This window comes from Entelurus aequoreus, linkage group LG10 (genome assembly GCF_033978785.1).
Source record: "Entelurus aequoreus isolate RoL-2023_Sb linkage group LG10, RoL_Eaeq_v1.1, whole genome shotgun sequence".
Lineage (NCBI taxonomy): Eukaryota > Metazoa > Chordata > Actinopteri > Syngnathiformes > Syngnathidae > Entelurus > Entelurus aequoreus.
In genome coordinates, this window is record NC_084740.1 from 65,395,307 (window position 1) to 65,414,733 (window position 19,427).

At 39.5% G+C, this 19,427-nt stretch overlaps 2 protein-coding genes across 2 annotated transcripts in view; one reads left to right on the forward strand and one right to left on the reverse strand.

Annotated features, from left to right (window-relative positions):
- dnajc10 (DnaJ (Hsp40) homolog, subfamily C, member 10) overlaps positions 1–12,039 on the reverse strand; it is a 29,421-nt gene extending 17,382 nt beyond the window's left edge. The window contains exon 1 of the mRNA XM_062061428.1: positions 11,908–12,039. The gene's annotated coding sequence lies outside the window, so the exon portion shown is untranslated. The remainder of the gene's footprint in view (positions 1–11,907) is intronic.
- Positions 217–6,543, forward strand: nup35 (nucleoporin 35). The gene is made up of 9 exons (XM_062061432.1): positions 217–517; positions 811–978; positions 2,086–2,204; positions 2,277–2,328; positions 2,388–2,496; positions 2,572–2,641; positions 5,022–5,150; positions 5,216–5,341; positions 5,408–6,543. Exons 1-9 carry the CDS (start codon positions 505–507, stop codon positions 5,483–5,485), a joined length of 864 nt encoding a protein of 287 aa, XP_061917416.1. The 5' UTR covers positions 217–504; the 3' UTR covers positions 5,486–6,543.
- Positions 12,040–19,427: the final 7,388 nt, after the last annotated feature.

Genomic DNA, 19,427 nt, shown 5'->3' on the forward strand with positions numbered 1-19,427 from the left:
AGGAGTTTGATTCGTTCAAGTGTAGAAACGACGATCGCACATTTCTACTTTCAATACGATCTAAAATAATTGATCGTAAGGTAATTCATCAGTTGTATTAAAAAATTAAACAATCATAAAAAGTTATGTAAAAATAATATTATTCACTTAATGTTAACAAGTTGTCATGAATACTAAATGGTTGGACAAGGGAAATCCTTAGCTCCCTGAACGCATCTATTTAAACTGCTTTCACTTCCGGTGTGTTCATGGAAGAAGAACCTTCGCATTGCAACCGGCAGGCGCTCCTAAAAATAAAACATTTGGACCGCGACACTTTTTAAAACAATTTTTATTTTCCCATTTAGGCGACATCATTTTGTTTAAACTCCGCCCTTCAATATTTGTCACTCCTGGCACTCTGACACGTTTGCTCGCACCGCTAGCCTCGTTAGCTGGCGTTAGCTTGGCGTCACTTCCTACGTTTGAAATCCGCGGCCAGAAACAAACGTTGTCCAAAGTGTGATGGAACTACAAGGTAAAGTCACTTTGAGCGCAGATGCCTGTGTCTTTAAATGCGTGGTAATGTTTATTGTTGGCCATATTTTGTAAACGTGTAGGTGCTTGCTATCTGTCATATAATTCTACTTTAGTCTATTTTTATTGTTTTATAGGTCATTAAATATTATACTGCATATGCATGATCATATAAGTCATTTAAACAAACTTGCTACAATTTGATAAAACGTCTATAAATAGAATAACATTTTAAAGTTAATTGTTGTCCCCTCATATCCAATCAGATGACTTAAAAAGTGTCTTGTCCCACAGTCGGATCAGAACCCATGACTCTGGGCTCCCCCACGTCCCCCAAGCCCATTCTGGGCGCCCAGTTCCTCCCAGGCTTCTTGATGGGCGACCTGCCTGCCCCTGCAAGCCCGCAGCCCCGCCCCTTCAGCCTGTCCACGCCCATTTTGGAGAGCACAAGTGCCCTTAAAGGTGAGGAAGGCAACACCTGTGTGTGTTCTCGTCATCAGTGTGTTACTGTAACGCCGTTAGTTTCGGCGGTAACTAGTAATCAAACGCGTTGTTTTTTTTATATTCAGTAACTCAGTTACCGTGATGCGTTATTTTACGTAATTTTTTATTGTAGTATCGGCTAGAAACATGTGATCTGAGTGTGTTTTATTGGAGCGCTGCGGTGGAAAAGAAAAGGCGTGCTTTGTATGGGGGGGGGGGGCTCCCAGACCGTAGTTGAGGGGCGCAGGGGAGACGTTCCTCCAGGGCCTTAGGTACTTCGGGGCTAACAACCTTCACTTTACCCGGAAGTGGGTCTTTACAGCTGAGGGTGAATGACGAGGCCGGTGGTTTGTTGCAACTTTGTGACTTTATTGGACGCAGCCATCCACCAAGCTAAAGCACCTGTACACACTCACTGTCGCCGTTCCCTCACCTCTCTTGCCCACTCACTCACTGACGTCACTCACCTCACATGCTGTCATATCTTAAAGGGCCACACACACTCACACATACGCTACTCTCATAACTAACAAGACATCATGGCGAAGCCAGAAGTCGAGTTTCTTAACATGGAGACATTCTCAATACTTTTCTTTTGTCGAGCACAAAGAAAATAACATTTTAGTTAAATGTAAGTTGTGTCTTGGATCAAAGATCCTATCTACTTAAAGTTAAAGTGCCATTAGGTTGCAGATATTTAAAATAGTTTTGTCAATTTGTTCTGGCCTGAAATAAATTGGCTCTTTGAAACATATCTTTGTCTTTGTGTGTTGTATGTAGACCACATTGCTTTCTGAGTTCAGTGATGCAAATGCATGTCAAGTTGATCAACAGATTGTATTATTCTCCAGTGCAATAACAGTACTGAAATGAAGGCTAAAAGGGCATTAATGAGAGCCTTAAAAAAAAAAGGGGAAAAAAAGAAGTAACTAAATACTTACTTTTCACATTAACGCATTACTTTTTGGTGTTAGTAACTGAGTTACTTTTGAAATAAAGTAACTAGTAACTGTAACTAGTTAGTGGTTTTCACTAACTAACCCAACACTGCTCATCATTATGTCAATGTCTGTTCTGTGGGGGCAGGAAGCTCCGCCCCACATCCTGTAGTCCACACTCCTAAGGACAAAAGCGGAGCCCCGCCCATTCGCAGCATCCACGACGAGCTGGTTACTGCGGGAACGCCTCTGAGCGCCAACAGGCAGGTTGGTATGGCGGCGACGTCTTGTGAACTATCAAGGTTGACTCACATTCATTAATTCTGTACGTGCGTCCAGTCTTTTCCCATCATGCACTCCCCAGTGTCGGGCCGCCAGGCGTCCACTCCAGGTACACCAACGCTGCATCTCAATCGGTGTACTTCCATACTTCAGCTTTTTTTTGTCCAGGTGTGCAGCAGGCGTGCATGTCTCCAGCTCAGGTGGACCCCTTTTACAGTCAGGGGGAGGCTCTGTCCTCTGAGGACCAGCTGGACCAGACCTGGGTCACCGTCTTTGGGTAGTTTTCTGTTTTCCTCACCGCTAACACTAACGCTCTCTGGAATGTACTCACCTATTGTTTTTGGCTTTCAAGTTTTCCTCCTGCCTCTGCATCCTATATTCTCCTGCAGTTCGCTCAGTATGGAAACATCCTCAAACACACGGTGAGACACGCACGCACGCACACACACACATATATATATATATATATTTTTTTTTTTTCAAACAAATGATTTTCCTTATTTTGGAGAAATGTTTCCGAATTTATACAGAATTATTTTTTGAAAAATGTCATTTTATTTTGTGGATCTATTTTTGGATAAAATATTTGTTCCCTTATGTTGCTGAAAACCTGCCTTATTTTGTAAATACAAAAAACTAAATCCTATTTTTCATCGGATTTCCAGAATGTTGTTAAAAAGAGTCTCCTATTTTGCAGAAAATCTCCCTTATTTGAAAACAAGATTTTTTCTTTTCATAAAAATTCTCAAATTTTGTAAAACAAAATAAATTAATTAAAATGTCCATTGTTTTGTTGAAAATGTCCCTTATTTTCCCTTCATATTGTGGGAAAATGGAATTTTTTTGAAGAAAATGTATCCCTAATTTTTTTTGCTGAAAATTTTAAATAATTTATATTTCATAAAATGTCCCGAATTTTGCAGAAATGTTCCCTTATGTGGCAGAAAATGTCCCTGAATTTTTGAATATTTCCCTTATTTTGTAAAAAATGTTTTTATTTTGTGGGTTTATTTTTGGATTAGAATGTTTCTCCCATTTTGCTGAAAATCTCCCTTATTTTGTAAAAAAACAAAACAAAACGTATTTTTCATAAAATTAACAAAATGTTCTTAAAACAGTCCCCTATTTTGCAGAACATTTCCCTTATTTTTCAGAAAATCTACCTTATTTAAAAAAATATTTTCATAATTTCTGAATTTTGTAAATCAAATTAAATGTATTGAAAATGCTAAAAATTGTCCTTATTTTGCAGACAATTCCCCTTATTTTCCCATTTTGTTAGAAAAGTAAAAAAATCATTCTTAATTTTTTTGCTGAAAATCTCCATTATTTTGTTAAAAAAATATAAATATATATTTTTTAAGATTAACAAAATGTTATTAAACAGTCCCCTATTTTGCAAAACATTTCCCTTATTTTGCAAAAATATGCCTTATTTTGCAAAAATATGCCTTATTTAATATATATATATATATATATACTACCGTTCAAAAGTTTGGGGTCACATTGAAATGTCCTTATTTTTGAAGGAAAAGCACTGTACTTTTTAATGAAGATAACTTTAAACTAGTCTTAACTTTAAAGAAATACACTCTATACATTGCTAATGTGGTAAATGACTACTCTAGCTGCAAATGTCTGGTTTTTGGTGCAATATCTACACAGGTGTATAGAGGCCCATTTCCAGCAACTATCACTCCAGTGTTCTAATGGTACAATGTGTTTGCTCATTGGCTCAGAAGGCTAATTGATGATTAGAAAACCCTTGTGCAATCATGTTTACACATCTGAAAACAGTTTAGCTCGTTACAGAAGCTACAAAACTGACCTTCCTTTGAGCAGATTGAGTTTCTGGAGCATCACATTTGTGGGGTCAATTAAACGCTCAAAATGGCCAGAGAAAGAGAACTTTCATCTGAAACTCGACAGTCTATTCTTGTTCTTAGAAATGAAGGCTATTCCACAAAATAGTTTGGGTGACCGCAAACTTTTGAACGGTAGTGTATATATATATATATATACACTTTTTTTTTTCATAAAATTTCCAGAATTTTGTAAAACAAAATAAATTAAAAAGTCCTTATTTTGTAGAAAATTTCCCGAATTTTGCAGACAATTTCCCTGAATTATAATTTAAAAAATATATATATATATTCCTAATTTTTGTTGAAAATGTCCCCTATTTTCAAAAAATATATATATATTTATCATAAAATGTCCCAATTTTTGCAGAAAATTTCCCAAATTTTGCAGACATTTTTCCTGATTTTGTGAAAATGTTCAGAATTTTGTAAAATGTTTGTTTTGGATAAAAATGTATTTCTCTCATTTTGCTGAAAATCTCCCTTATTTTGTTTTAAAAAATTAATAAATAAATTTCCTCTTATGTTGAAAAACAGTCCCCTATTTTGCAGAAAGTTTCCCTTATTTTGCGGAAAATCTCCCTTATTTAGAAAAATGTTTCCAAATGTTCACAAAATTAAAAAGTCCCTGAGTTTGCAGACAATTTCCCTTATTTTGTGAAAGAATCCCTTTGTGGGAAAATTTGTTTTGAGAAAAAAGAAAAAAAAAGTCCCCTATTCTGTCGAATGTTTCCCTCATTTTGCTGAAAATCCCTCCTATTTAAAAAAACAAATGATACAATTTCCCAAGTTTTGTGTAAAAAAAATAAATTAAAAGGACCTTTTTTGCTGAAAAAAATCCTCTTTTTTTGCAGAAAATATCCCTTATTTTGCAGACAATTGAAAGAAAATGTCCCCTATGTTGTGTGTATTTCCCTCATACAATGATGACTGGTTGCAGATGGCGTCTCCTGGCAACTGGATGCATCTTCAGTATCAGTCCTGGCTGCAGGCCAGGAAAGCCCTGTCCAAGGACGGCAAAGTCTTCGGAGACGCCATCATGGTGGGCGTCAAACCCTGCATTGACAAGGTACGTGTGACCCCCGCTAAGCTTAAACCCGCTGTGGCCTTTGACCCCCTCGTTCCTGTTGTCAGAGCATGATGTTGGAAGCCAGCGAGGTCGCCGCCTCTCCTCGCCGCAGCTCCGCCCTCCCCTCCACCCCACGCTCTGCCATCAGGCCGCTCAGCGCCACCTACAGGACCTCGGGCAGCGACTACCAGGTGACTAATGGCCCCTACCCTGACAAAAAAAAAAAAGCCCAGTTTGAATGTGGTGTGTGCGTGCAGGTGGTGGCGGACAGACAAACCCCCAGGAAGGACGACAGCTTGGTTTCCAAAGCAATGGAGTACATGTTTGGTTGGTGACATCATCATGGCTTCATCATGACGTCGCTGCTGCTGATTGGATAATTGGACACTGTGTGTGCGTGTGCCTTCTTTTATCATCAGATTTTTAAAGTGTAATAAAGTTTGTACATGAAGCGAAAGTGTTCTCTCAGCGGCAGGCGGCCATTTTTCCTTTTCCCAAAGTCGCTTACAAATCTTGTCAGTTGCGTTTCTAGGGCCCATGCAGGGAGCCTGTTAAAATGCTGTTTTTTATTCCATACATTTGGACGTTTTTGCGGCCCTTAACATGCAGAAAAAGTCCCCACATTTTTGCAGGGGCGTCGGGTCCGGTGAAATATTTTTGCAGGGGCGTCGGGTCCGGTGAAATATTTGATACTTTCGGGGCCCCCCGAACACTAAATGTTACATTTGACTCAGTAGCACCCCCTTTAAAAATGTGAAGAAATTACCCCCTGCTACCAGATTCACACACGTCGATCATGAGAGGACGCACGCAAAGGTCTCAAGAAGCCATATTGGAAAGTAAACAAGAAGTCGACCATCTTGGTTTCGTGGGCCAGTTTTAGGCTAAAAAGGGGTCGTACTTTAACAAACTCCTCCAAGGGACTTTGACCAAATGAGTCGCGGTTAAAACGACAGGCGAAAACTTGCAAGGGAAATTTGCCTATGCCATAGGATGTGTGTGTGGCACAGCGCCAAACTTTGATGTGATGGCTCGCCACAAAATATTAACCAAAACTTGACTAATTCAACTTGATAAATTAATATCTTAATCGGTACGAATGATGACAACCTGAAGTGCCGTATGGGTCAGTATCTGTACGTACCCATTCGTAGTGGGCGGAGCCTGGCGCCGAATCTTGCTCCTCGCCATCACCAGTGAAACTGTCATCACTTGAAATGATCAGACAGATATTAAACTGATAAAATGTGAATACATTTACCCTTGCTACAGGATGTGGGCGTGCCATGGCACCAAACATTGATGTGATGGTTCGCCACAAAACACGAGACGTTAGTAACTCGGCTCCACATGTTCAGAATTGGAGTACAAATGATGATGACACCCTGAAGTGCTGGATTGGTCAGTATTTGTACTTATTCATAGTGGGCGGAGCCTGGCAGTGAAAACAGCTTTTCGCCATCATCAATTAAACTGTCATTATGCCACTTTAGATCAGTGCTTCTCAATTATTTTCTATTACACCCCCCTAAAAAGAATTTTTTTTACGCGACTATACATAGTATCAGTTGTCTATAAAATTGTTATAAGCACATTTCTGCATAAGAGTATATTTATTGACATTAAAAGGGGAAAAAAAAAAGAGATCAACCTACAACAAAGAATAATTAACGTTTTTTATACTAACAGAAAGATTGAAATTGTATCAATTTAAAAAAAAATCCTTATTTAAACTGAATTTTTTTGGACCATTTGATAGTGAAAAATAAATAAACTCATTAAATGATAATACATTCATCCATCCATCCATCCATTTTCTACCGCTTGTCCCTTTCGGGGTCACGGGGGTTCTGGAACCTATCATATTGATCAAAATACATTAACTCAGCACAATACAGAAAACAATGATTTAACCTACAAAACAAAAATAAATAAAACAAATTGTGCTGATTTTTTTTTTTGAACAAAATGAGGAAGTTAAAGGCCTACTGAAATGAATTTTTTTTTATTTAAACGGGGATAGCAGATCTATTCTATGTGTCATACTTGATCATTTCGCGATATTGCCATATTTTTGCTGAAAGGATACGAAGGTGCTGAGTAGTCTGGGGTTCAATTCCGGGCTCTGGATCTTTCTGTGTGGAGTTTGCATGTTCTCCCTGTGACTGCGTGGGTTCCCTCCGGGTACTCCGGCTTCCTCCCACCTCCAAAGACATGCACCTGGGGATAAGTTGATTGGCAACATTAAAATTGGCCCTAGTGTGTGAATGTGAGTGTGACTGTTGTCTGTCTATCTGTGTTGGCCCTGCGATGAGGTGGCGACTTGTCCAGGGTGTACCCTGCCTTCCGCCCGATTGTAGCTGAGATAGGCTCCAGCTCCCCCCGCGACCCCGAAGGGAATAAGCGGTAGAAAATGGATGGATGGATGGATTTAGTAGAGAACAACGACGATAAAGATCGCAACTTTTGGTATCTGACAAAAAAAAAGGCTTGCCCCTACCGGAAGTAGCGTGACGTAGTCAGTTGAACATTTCTGCAAAGTTCCCTATTGTTTACAGTGATGGCGGCCAGAAGTGAGAGCGATTCGGACCGAGAAAGTGACGATTTCCCCATTAATTTGAGCGAGGATGAAAGATTTGTGGATGAGGAAAGTGCAAGTGAAGGACTAGTGGGGAGTGGAAGCGATTCAGATAGGGAAGATGCTGTGAGAGGCGGGTGGGACCTGATATTCAGCTGGGAATGACTACAACAGTAAATAAACACAAGACATATATATATATATACTGTATTAGCCACAACACAACCAGACTTATATTTAATATGCCACAAATGAATCCCGCATAAAAACACCTAGGTGTTTGTTATGCTAGCTCCTAGCTCCCGTCCATATAACCCGCCAATACAATTCAAACACCTGCACAACACACACAATCACTCAGCCCAAAGGACCGTTCACCTAACCCAAGGATCATAAAGCTTATATATTTAACCAAAGTTACGTACGTGACACGCACGTACGGGCAAGCGATCAAATGTTTGGAAGCGCAGCTGCGTACTCACGGTAGCACGTCTGCGTCTGTGTATCCAAATCAAAGTAATCCTGGTAAGAGTCTGTGTTGTCCCAGTTCTCTACAGGTGTCTGTGTATCGAAGTCAAAGTCCTCCTGGTAAGAGTCTCTGTTGTCCGAGTTCTTCGATCTTCACCGCATCTTTCGGGAATGTAAACAATGAAACACCGGCTGTGCTGTGTTGCTGACTTCCCTCGCAAAATACTCCGCTTCGCACCGACAACTTTCTTCTTTGCTTGCTCAGCTTCTTTTCCATAATGCAATGAACAAATTGCAACAGATTCACCAACACAGATGTCCAGAATACTGTGGAATTATGAAATGAAAACAGAGCTATTTTGTTTTGGCTTCAATGGGCTACCGATACTCCTGTTTCACTGGCTACGTCACGCGCATACGTCGTCATCTAAAAAAGTTTTCAACCGGAAGTTTAGCGGGAAATTTAAAATTGCACTTTATAAGTTAACCCGGCCGTATTGGCATGTGTTGCAATGTTAAGATTTCATCATTGATATATAAACTATCAGACTGCGTGGTCGGTAGTAGTGGGTTTCAGTAGGCCTTTAACATTAATGTCTACAATGAGCACGTTTTGTAGCGCACAGCTTTTCAAAGTATGATACTGATAAAGCATGTTCCCCCCCCATCACACTTGGGGCGGTATAGCTCCGTTGGTAGAGTGGCCGTGCCAGCAACTTGAGGGTTCCAGGTTCGATCCCCGCTTCCGCCATCCTAGTCACTGCCGTTGTGTCCTTGGGCAAGACACTTTACCTACCTGCTCCCAGTGCCACCCACACTGGTTTGAATGTAACTTAGATATTGGGTTTCACTATGTAAAGCGCTTTGAGTCACTAGAGAAAAAGTGCTATATAAATATAATTCACTTCACTTCACACGGCATCGCACCACGCCCACCTTTACCGCCCCCCCTTAAATTACACAAAGAATATTGACAGCAATGAGTTGAAATTTTAGTTCTAAAGTGTACATATTTTACAAATTACAGTAATTGTCTAAAGTATTCCCAGCGCTTCACTTTTTTCTCTAATTATTTTTGTCCTCAAAATTCTACACACAATACCCCATAATGACTGAATTTTTATTTATTTATTGCATATTTAGCAGTAAGTAACTTTTCAACCTTCATAAAATGTTTTCATAACTTTTAGGATGATACATGGACTTACAACTGAGGGGGTCTGTATCGCTTTCGCTGGCACTTAACGACTTTAAGGAGGGTGGCAGGAACCCTGCCGCACAAAAAACTACGGATGTGCTGAATTGCTTTACGACATAAGTCACTCCCCGTTTCCCAATGCGTTGAAAAGACAAAAGTCGACGCGAACGCCTATGTGCAATTACTGCTATCATGGCCGAAGCTCCAAAGCAACCAAAGAAACGACAAGTTTTGTCTGAGGAGACAAAAAAAGAAAAACCGAAAGACAGTCAGGGATCAACATTGCCCCGGCTTTCCGCCGCTGGCGCGAGCTTAAAGTCAAGGAGGGATTTTGGACCGATGCGGCCTTGGCTCTGTTCTTGCTGGACTAGTAAGTGACTTTCCATGTTCAAATCATAATGATAACGGAAATTTGCGTGGTAGCAATAATTAGCCACCAGTGTGATAGTTCCTCACTACTCTCTCTTTGCTTGGGACCTGCATACGTATTCGTGGCAGTATAGCGTCACGTTCGTAGAACAATCCAAGATAATTTCTTGATGCTGTCCAGTGTTTCCCAAACATTCATTTATTTGTGGCGGCCCGCCACGAAAGAATTACGTCCGCCACAAATAAATTATTATTATTTTTTATTTTTTTTGTCCTGTCCAGCTTCTCAGGCAAATCATATAGTAGATGTAGATGCCCATATAGGCTGTTCAGATTTACTTTACAAAAGAGAAGTGTAGGATACTTCTCTTGTTGCCTTATTTGTATTTGACCACTACTGTTATCTGTTTATTTGTTACTGACTGTGGCAGGACACCTCTGCCTCTGTTTCACTTTATGTTGCTGGTAAATAATATGGTTGTAGTAGTAGGCTAAAGTTAAATTATTTAGTATACACTAATTAAAGGGGCAGAGCTTTAAGAGACATTTTAGCCTGTATATTTTATAAGATATATTTTTTGTAAGAACCACAATTAATAAATATATTTCAGTGAATAACTTATTGTTCAAATCTGTATATAAATATGTACATAAAGTGTTGTAATTATATTGTAAAATGGATGGGTGGACGTTTAAAACAAAACTGTTATTATTAATTAGTAAGTATACATTTTTTGAGCCTTTTTAGAGAAAATCATATCATTGTAGTAAATTATGCAAATTACTCGATGGTGTCATGGTGACCACGCCCATAGCCACGCCCCCACCGCCACAGGTATCTTGGCAGTTTATGGGAAACACTGCTGTCTGATATTTAACATCAGCGTAGCCATTAGACACCTAATATTTGTGAAAATAGGATGTCAGTTTGATGCTGTATGCGCTAGTCCTCATGGGAAATGTGGTCCTCTTCTGACCAAACACTACCTCTTTTGTCCACTGGTGCCGCCAAAATCAACCAATACTGAAAGTCCTGAAGTGAGGTTAATAATAATAATAAATATCCCATGTACAGAAGTATTCACAGCCTTTGCTCAATACTTTGTTGATGCACCTCTGGCAGCAATTACACCTCAAGTCTTTTTGAATATGATGCCATAAGATTGGCACACCTATCTCTGGACACTTTCAACCGTTCCTCTTTGCCCTAAGGCAAACCCGCGGCTCTAGAGCCACATGCGGCTCTTTAGCGCCGCCCTGGTGGCTCCATGTAGTTTTGTTTTTTTAAATGTATGGAAATGGAACAAAAATGGGGTGAAAAATATGATTTTTGATGTAACGTGGTTTCTGTAGGAGGACAAACACGACACGAACCTTCCTAATAGTTAGAAAGCCCACTGTTTAATATGTTTGTGTTTATGCTTCACTGATTAGAGTATTCGGCGAGCGCCGTTTTGTCCTACTCATTTTTTAGCGGCCCTTGAACCCACCGTTGTGTGGACTGTTACTCAAAAGTTTGTTTAAATGTACAACTTTCTCCGAAGCTGCCACAGAAAGACATGTTTTATGCCACTCCTTCTTTGTCTCATTTTGTCCACCAAACGTTTTATGCTGTGCGTGAATGCACAAAGGTGAGCTTTGTTGATGTTATTGACTTGTTGGAATGCTAATCAGGCATATTTGGTCACGGCATGACTGCAAGCTAATCGATGCTAACATGCAATTTAGGCTAGCTGTATGTAGGTTAAAATATCTAATATAGACACTTACATCATGTGTTGTCTTCATTATAAAACTTATATAAGACTTTTAAAGTCATTTTGATAGTAGGCTAATATAGCTATTATAGACACTAACATCATGTGTTGTCTTCATTATAACACTTATATAAGACTTTAGATTTTTTGTGGCTCCAGACCGATTACTTTTTTGTATTTGTGGTCCAATATGGCTCTTTCAACATTTTGGGTTGCCGACCCCTGCCCTAAGGTGTAGCTTTGTCGCCCTCTACTGGTCAAATCTAGCGCCACATGTGTTAAACGCGCTTAGATCAAACAACACGACCACGAATACACAATACATCACAAAGTCAGCGCTTTCAAGACAAAACAAACTACATATCTTTCTGCACGATATTTACTTACAAAGGTTTGACCAAGTTTCGTGACGAAGCTTACACGCGTGGATTTCTACCGTAGTTCCTTCTTGTCCGGAACAATGTGTCCGTCGCTTGAAAGGTCCGACAGGAAACAACGACTCGAGCACTCGCTCGGGGCGGAACATTCGTACTTTGTCGTTGAGTCGTTGTTAAAAGTCCGATGTTTGCAATTACTATTTTTATTTATTTTTATTGAACAACAAAGATATATGCACAATGTACATAAAAGTCAACATATTCAACGATTTGACAAAATTATGACTTTAACAAAACATGTCAAGGAAAGAAAATAAAAGCAAATACAAGTAGAGTATTAAAAATAATAATAATACAAAACTATATGATAAAATACTAAATTCACTTTCCTTTTTTTCAATAAAGATATCAATTTAAGGGCTTTTGTACTTTTAACTATTTTCCAAGATTTAATTGATAATTTGAAACAATTCAGCCAATTAGAAAATGTAGGTTTTACTTTCAGAAATTGACATTTATGTATAATTTTGTTTGCTTGCAGCATAATAATATTGACAAACATTTCTATGTTACCATCATTTATAAATATGCCAAATGTGATCTCTTCTATCGTGAATGGGGCCATCTCTGATCTCCCAAAACACATGTACAGTACCACATTCCACAAACACAGGTATACCACATTCCACAAATAGTAGTTTAGTCTTTATTTAAGGGACAATGCACAGAAACATTAAGCTCAAAGACAGATATGTTCTGTACCAGATTATAGCTAAATAGCTCATTTCCATCTGCAGTCCCTGGCTACCTAAATTAAAGGGATATAAAAATCATGCAATAAAATTATGACAATAAAATCATACTATAGCATGTAATCAAATTAAGAAAAGTCATAAAATGCCCTTTCATGGACACATACTTAATATACAATACAACCACACCTCATTTACATCATCACACAAAGACAATACATGCTTTTGTTCGCATCTGTCATCATTTGTAAAAACAACCTTGATTTTAACAGACACACCTCACAATTTACAACAAAAAGATGATCGACATGCGCTACAGCTCCACAGATTTAAGCCGTCAACCTCCATGTTAAATTTTAGTTTCTAAAAATCCTTTGAAGGGTATATTACATTAATCATTTTAAATTGTATTCATTTAATTTGGGGAAGAATTTGGTATGTAATATATATTGTCCTTATTTTCCTTAGCTCAACTTTTGTGAACTCCTTTAGAAAATATTGTCTATGAATTGTGCCCGGAAAATATTATTTCACTAAAACTGCTCTCGTATATTTGTTGGAACATTTTTCATCAGAGAAATCTTCAATATTAGACATGATGCATTCTGGGTATGAAAAAACAACAACCAAAACATCACTTAAAACAGCAATGTATTTAGGTGCCTTTAAGTACCTTGTATTGTCTTTGAGTACAAGAAGTTGTGGTACCTTTACCCGAGTAAAGCAGGACACTTGATACTTTGTCTCTCCTCTCGCTCTACGTCTCTAATCAATTCAATTCAAAGGGGCTTTATTGACATGGGAAACATACGTTTACATTGCCAAAGCCAGCATTAAAACACAATCAAAACAATTAAATTTTATCAACCTTAATAAAAACTTAAAGGCCTACTGAAAGCCACTACTACCGACCACACAGTCTGATAGTTTATATATCAATGATGAAAACTTAACATTGCAACACATGCCAATACGGCCGGGTTAACTTATAAAGTGCAATTTTAAATTTCCCGCTAAACTTCCGGTTGGAAACGTCTATGTATGATGACGTATGCGCGTGACGTCACGACGGCAAAGGAAGTATTCGTACCCAATGTGTCACCATACAAACAGTATTCTGGACATCTGTGTTGGTGAATCTTTTGCAATTTGTTTAATGGACAATGGAGACAGCAAATAAGAAAGTTGTAAGTGCGATCAGTGTATTAGCGGCGGACTACAGCAACACAATCAGGAGGTTGTGTTTGAGCTGCATAGCAGACGCGCTACCGTGAGTACAGCTTTGGCTTCCAAACATTTGATCGCTTGCCCGTACGTGCGTGTCGCTATGTGCATGTCACGTACGTAACTTTGGGGAAATATATGTTTCTTGCCGACTCTGATGGTGGCCGGGGTGTCGTCGAAAGCTACAACGCCCGCCGCCGCCGCTCCGTAGCTAAGTTAGCTTCAATTGTTAAGCTTCGCCAAGCTGGAAATTATTAACCGTATATTTACATGTTCATGGTTTAATAGTATTGTTGATCTTCTGTCTATCCTTCCAGTCAGGGTTTTTAAAAATTTTGTTTCTATCTGCATTTGAGCCTGATGCTATCACGTTAGCTCCATAGCTAAGTTAGCTTCAATTGTTAAGCTTCGCCAAGCTGGAAATTATTAACTGTGTATTTACATGTTCATGGTTTAATAGTATTGTTAATCTTCTATCTATCCTTCCAGTCAGGGTTTTTTAAAATTGTGTTTCTATCTGCATTTGAGCCCGATGCTATCACGCTAGCTCCGTAGCTAAAGTGCGTCAACGATGTATTGTCGTGGAGATAAAAGTCACTGTGAATGTCCATTTTGCGTTCTTGACTCATTTTCAAGAGGATATAGTATCCGAGGTGGTTTAAAATACAAATCCGTGATCCACAATAGAAAAAGGAGAGTGTGGAATCCAATGAGACCTTGTACCTAAGTTACGGTCAGAGCGAAAAAAGATACACCCTGCACTGCCTCTCTAGTCCTTCACTCTAACGTTCCTCATCCACGAATCTTTCATCCTCGCTCAAATTAATGGGGTAGTCGTCGCTTTCTCGGTCCGAATCTCTCTCGCTGCATTGTGAACAACGGGGAATTGTGAGGAATCCTTCCTCCTGTGACGTCACGCTACTTCCGGTATAGGCAAGGCTTTTTTTTTTATCAGCGACCAAAAGTTGCGAACTTTATCGTCGTTGTTCTATACTAAATCCTTTCAGCAAAAATATGGCAATATCGCGAAATGATCAAGTATGACACATAGAATGGATCTGCTATCCCCGTTTAAATAAAAAAAATTCATTTCAGTAGGCCTTTAATAAACTAGAGAATTGTGCAATGCCTTTCAATATAGATGCATATAAAATAAAGATATCCATATTGGCACTCCCCTTTTGCTTACTTTTGGTTTAAGCATTAGATATTGTTTTACCCGCTGTCGTATGCATATTGTGATCACGACGACAAACCATGTTCCCGACATCTACAAAGCAATTAGCTACCTGCTGCCACCTACTGATATGAATAGTATAACATGGTTACTCTCCCCGAGCTCTAGAATAGAATAGAATAGAATAGAATAGAATAGAATAGAAAGTAGAAAGTACTTTATTGATCTCTGGGGGAAATTCAGCACCACAGTTTGCTCACAATAAACAATAAACACTTAGGTATTTTTTACATGTGAATAATATCAATCAATCAATCAATAAATAAATCAATCAATGTTGACTTATATAGCCCTAAATCACAAGTGTCTCAAAGGGCTGCACAAGCCACGACGACATCCTCGGCTCAGATCCCACATCAGGGCAAGAAAAAACTCAACCCAATGGGATGACAATGAGAAACCTTGGAGGGGACCGGTGCAATGGACGTCGAGTGGTATAATATAATATAATGTAATTATAAATACAGTCTATTATACAGCATTATTCACATGTGAATAATATAAATACAGTCGGGAAATATAGCTCGGTTGGGGCGGTATAGCTTGGTTGGTGCCAGCAACTTGAGGGTTCCAGGTTCGATCCCCGCTTCCACCATCCTAGTCACTGCCTTTGTGTCCTTGGGCAAGACACTTTACCCACCGCTCCCAGTGCCACCCACACTGGTTTAAACGTAACTTAGATATGTAAAAAGCGCTTTCAGTCACAATCATAAATATAATTCACTTAAAGGCCTACTGAAATGAATTTTTTTTATTTAAACGGGGATAGCAGATCCATTCTATGTGTCATACTTGATCATTTCGCGATATTGCCATATTTTTGCTGAAAGGATTTAGTATAGAACAACGACGATAAAGATTGCAACTTTTGGTATCTGATAAAAAAAAAAGGCTTGCCCCTACCGGAAGTAGCGTGACGTAGTCAGTTGAACATATACGCAAAGTTCCCTATTGTTTACAATGATGGCCGCATGAAGTGAGAGAGATTCGGACCGAGAAAGCGACAATTTCCCCATTAATTTGAGCGAGGATGAAAGATTTGTGGATGAGTAAAGTGCAAGTGAAGGACTAGTGGGGAGTTGAAGCTATTCAGATAGGGAAGATGCTGTGAGAGCCGGGGGTGACCTGATATTCAGCTGGGAATGACTACAACAGTAAATAAACACAAGACATATATATACTCTATTAGCCACAACACAACCAGGCTTATATTTAATATGCCACAAATTAATCCTGCATAAAAACACCTGCGTGTTTGTTATGCTAGCTCCTAGCTCCTCTGCTAGCTCCTAGCTCCATAGAACACGCCAATACAATTCAAACACCTGATCAACACACACAATCACTCAGCCCAAAAGACCGTTCACCTAACCCAAAGTTCATAAAGCTTATATATTTTTAAAAAGTTACGTACGTGACGCGCACATACGGTCAAGCTATCAAATGTTTAGCAGCCAAGGCTGCATACTCACGGTACCTGATATTCAGCTGGGAATGACTACAACAGTAAATAAACACAAGACATATATATACTCTATTAGCCACAACACAACCAGGCTTATATTTAATATGCCACAAATTAATCCTGCATAAAAACACCTGCGTGTTTGTTATGCTAGCTCCTAGCTCCTATGCTAGCTCCTAGCTCCATAGAACACGCCAATACAATTCAAACACCTGATCAACACACACAATCACTCAGCCCAAAAGACCGTTCACCTAACCCAAGGTTCATAAAGCTTATATATTTAAAAAAAGTTACGTACATACGCAAAAAAAAGTTGCGCACATACGGTCAAGCGATCAAATGTTTAGAAGCCAAAGCTGCATACTCACAGTAGCACGTCTGCGTCTTTGTCATCCAAATCAAAGTAATCCTGGTAAGAGTCTGTGTTGTCCCAGTTCTCTACAGGCGTCTGTGTATCGAAGTCAAAAGTCCTCCTGGTTAGAGTCTCTGTTATCCGAGTTCTTCCATCTTGACTGCATCTTTCGGGAATGTAAACAAAGAAGCGCCGGCTGTGTACTGTTGTTGCTGACTACGTTCGAAAAATACGTCCATTTCGCACCGACAACTTTCTTCTTTGCTTGCTCAGCTTCCTTCTCCATAATGCAATGAACATGATTGCAACAGATTCACGAACACAGATGTCCAGAATACTGTGGAATTATGAAATGAAAACAGAGCTTTTTCGTGTTGGCTTCAATGTGGAAGGCATATCCGTGTTCCCCGGTCTACGTCACGCGCATACGTCATCCTCAGAGGCGTTTCGAACCGGAAGTTTAGCGGCAAATTTAAAATGTCACTTTATAAGTTAACCCGGCCGTATTGGCATGTGTTATAATGTTAAGATTTCATCATTGATATATAAACTATCAGACTGCGTGGTCGGTAGTAGTGGGTTTCAGTAGGCCTTTAACTTCATTATACGGTCTGATGGCTGTCGGTATGAAGGACTTCCTGTGTCGTTCTAGACAGCACCGACACTCATCAACGGGACATTATTTGCAAACTATAATTACTGGTTTGCAAAAAATATTTTTAACCCAATTAGGTGTAATTACATAATCCCCCACGGCACACCAGACTGTATTTCACGGCACACACGTGTGCCGCGGCACAGTGGTTGAAAAACACTGCTTTAACAGTCCTAATAGCCAGCAGAGGGCACTGTGGCGCCAGCTGGCGGGATGCTGCAACACCGCTGCGCAGCCAGCAGAGGGCACTGTGGCTCCATCTGTGCCACACAGGCAGACGACCTCTGGTGGCCTCAGGCATTGCATCAGAGGAAGTGACCTCTGACCTCCCAGCAGTAAACACATCACGCTGAGAAATAAGGACGATTACTGATGAGTCACAAATATTTAGAAGATAATCCCGCCGTCGTCATGGGAACGGAACAGGAAGTGCCAGTTTAGACTTCCATCTGACTATTTCTGCTCCCGGCATGCCGACCTTTCACCCTGCCTCGGTTTTCCAAGAGCGACGCGTGCCGTGATTCAACAGCCTCCATCCCATAATAGTCAGGAAGTAGGGACAGGTTTTGGACGCGGGGAGATGCGCTCGCCCGTGGACACGACAGATGCTTTAGCGTCTGTGTCGCCGTGGCAACGCCCGCGGTCACGCCAGCTGCTTTGGAGGTCAGCATGGAAAAGAAGCTCATGTGACCGGAGCGTGAAAATGGGCGTGTCATTGCAGACAGGAAGTCAGCTCTGATTGGATGTCAGTATTTTCCAAACAGGAAGTCCTTTTTACTACTTCCATTAGTACACTTTGTACACTTGCTACTTAACCATCACAATATTCTTCTTTTCTCCTTTACAGTCAATTGTAACCACTTAAGTTAGCCCCTCCCCTTCCGCTGTGTATCCAAGATGGCGACTATTGAGGGCGCTCAGTGTCCACGCTCACCATCCGTGTTGGACACACTGATAATGTTCAGTGTGTGGCGACAGGAAGTGGCGACCCCCTCACATCCTGTCTCATTTCCCATGTCCTTGACTTGTCGGTGGCCACAGAAACAGCACAGTACAACTGTGGTGAGTTCAAGGCGACTGAGGACAGCAAGGACTGTGCGTTGTATAATTCGCACCAACAGGGGGCGGAGTTAATACTATTAGTGACGTCACTGAGCTGGTGAGTCTCCCGCAAGTCATTGAACTACGTTATTCTTTAGCATGCCTCAATATTTGTAGTATTAGGAAGTATTTCGTAAAATTTCCAAATATATTTTGCAGGAAAAGGCCCCTTATTTTGCAGAAAAATCCCCTTTTTTGCGAAAAAAAATCTATTTTATTTTTGTGGGAAAAAAATCCCTTTTTTTTGTGGGAAAATATTTACTATTTAGCAAATTTTTTAAAATCCTAATATTTCAAATCCTTTAAATCTTTTATTTTGTGAAAAACAAAAAAACAAAAAACAAATCATTCTTTTTTTTTAATTAAAATTCCCCAACTGAATGACAAAATCTTATTTTTTGCAGAAAATTGCCCGTTTTTTTTTGTTTTGTTTTTTTAGCATTCATCAATCTTTTTCTAAGTGTTAGTATTTATTTTAATGTTTGATCCAAATTATCTTATTTTTGTAAAATGTCTTGAATTTTGCAAAGAAAAAGAAAAACGTCCCTGATTTTGCAGAAAATGTATCTTATTTTGCAGACAAGCTCCTTTCTTTTCTGAAAATTTCCCTTATTTTGCAAAAGTTCCCTTTTTGTGTGAATTTTTTTTTTTTTTCAGATTGGCCCTCCCATTTTGCTGAAAATCTCACATACTTTGTAAGACAAAAAAAATAAAAATCATTATTTTTAGTAAAATTTTTCC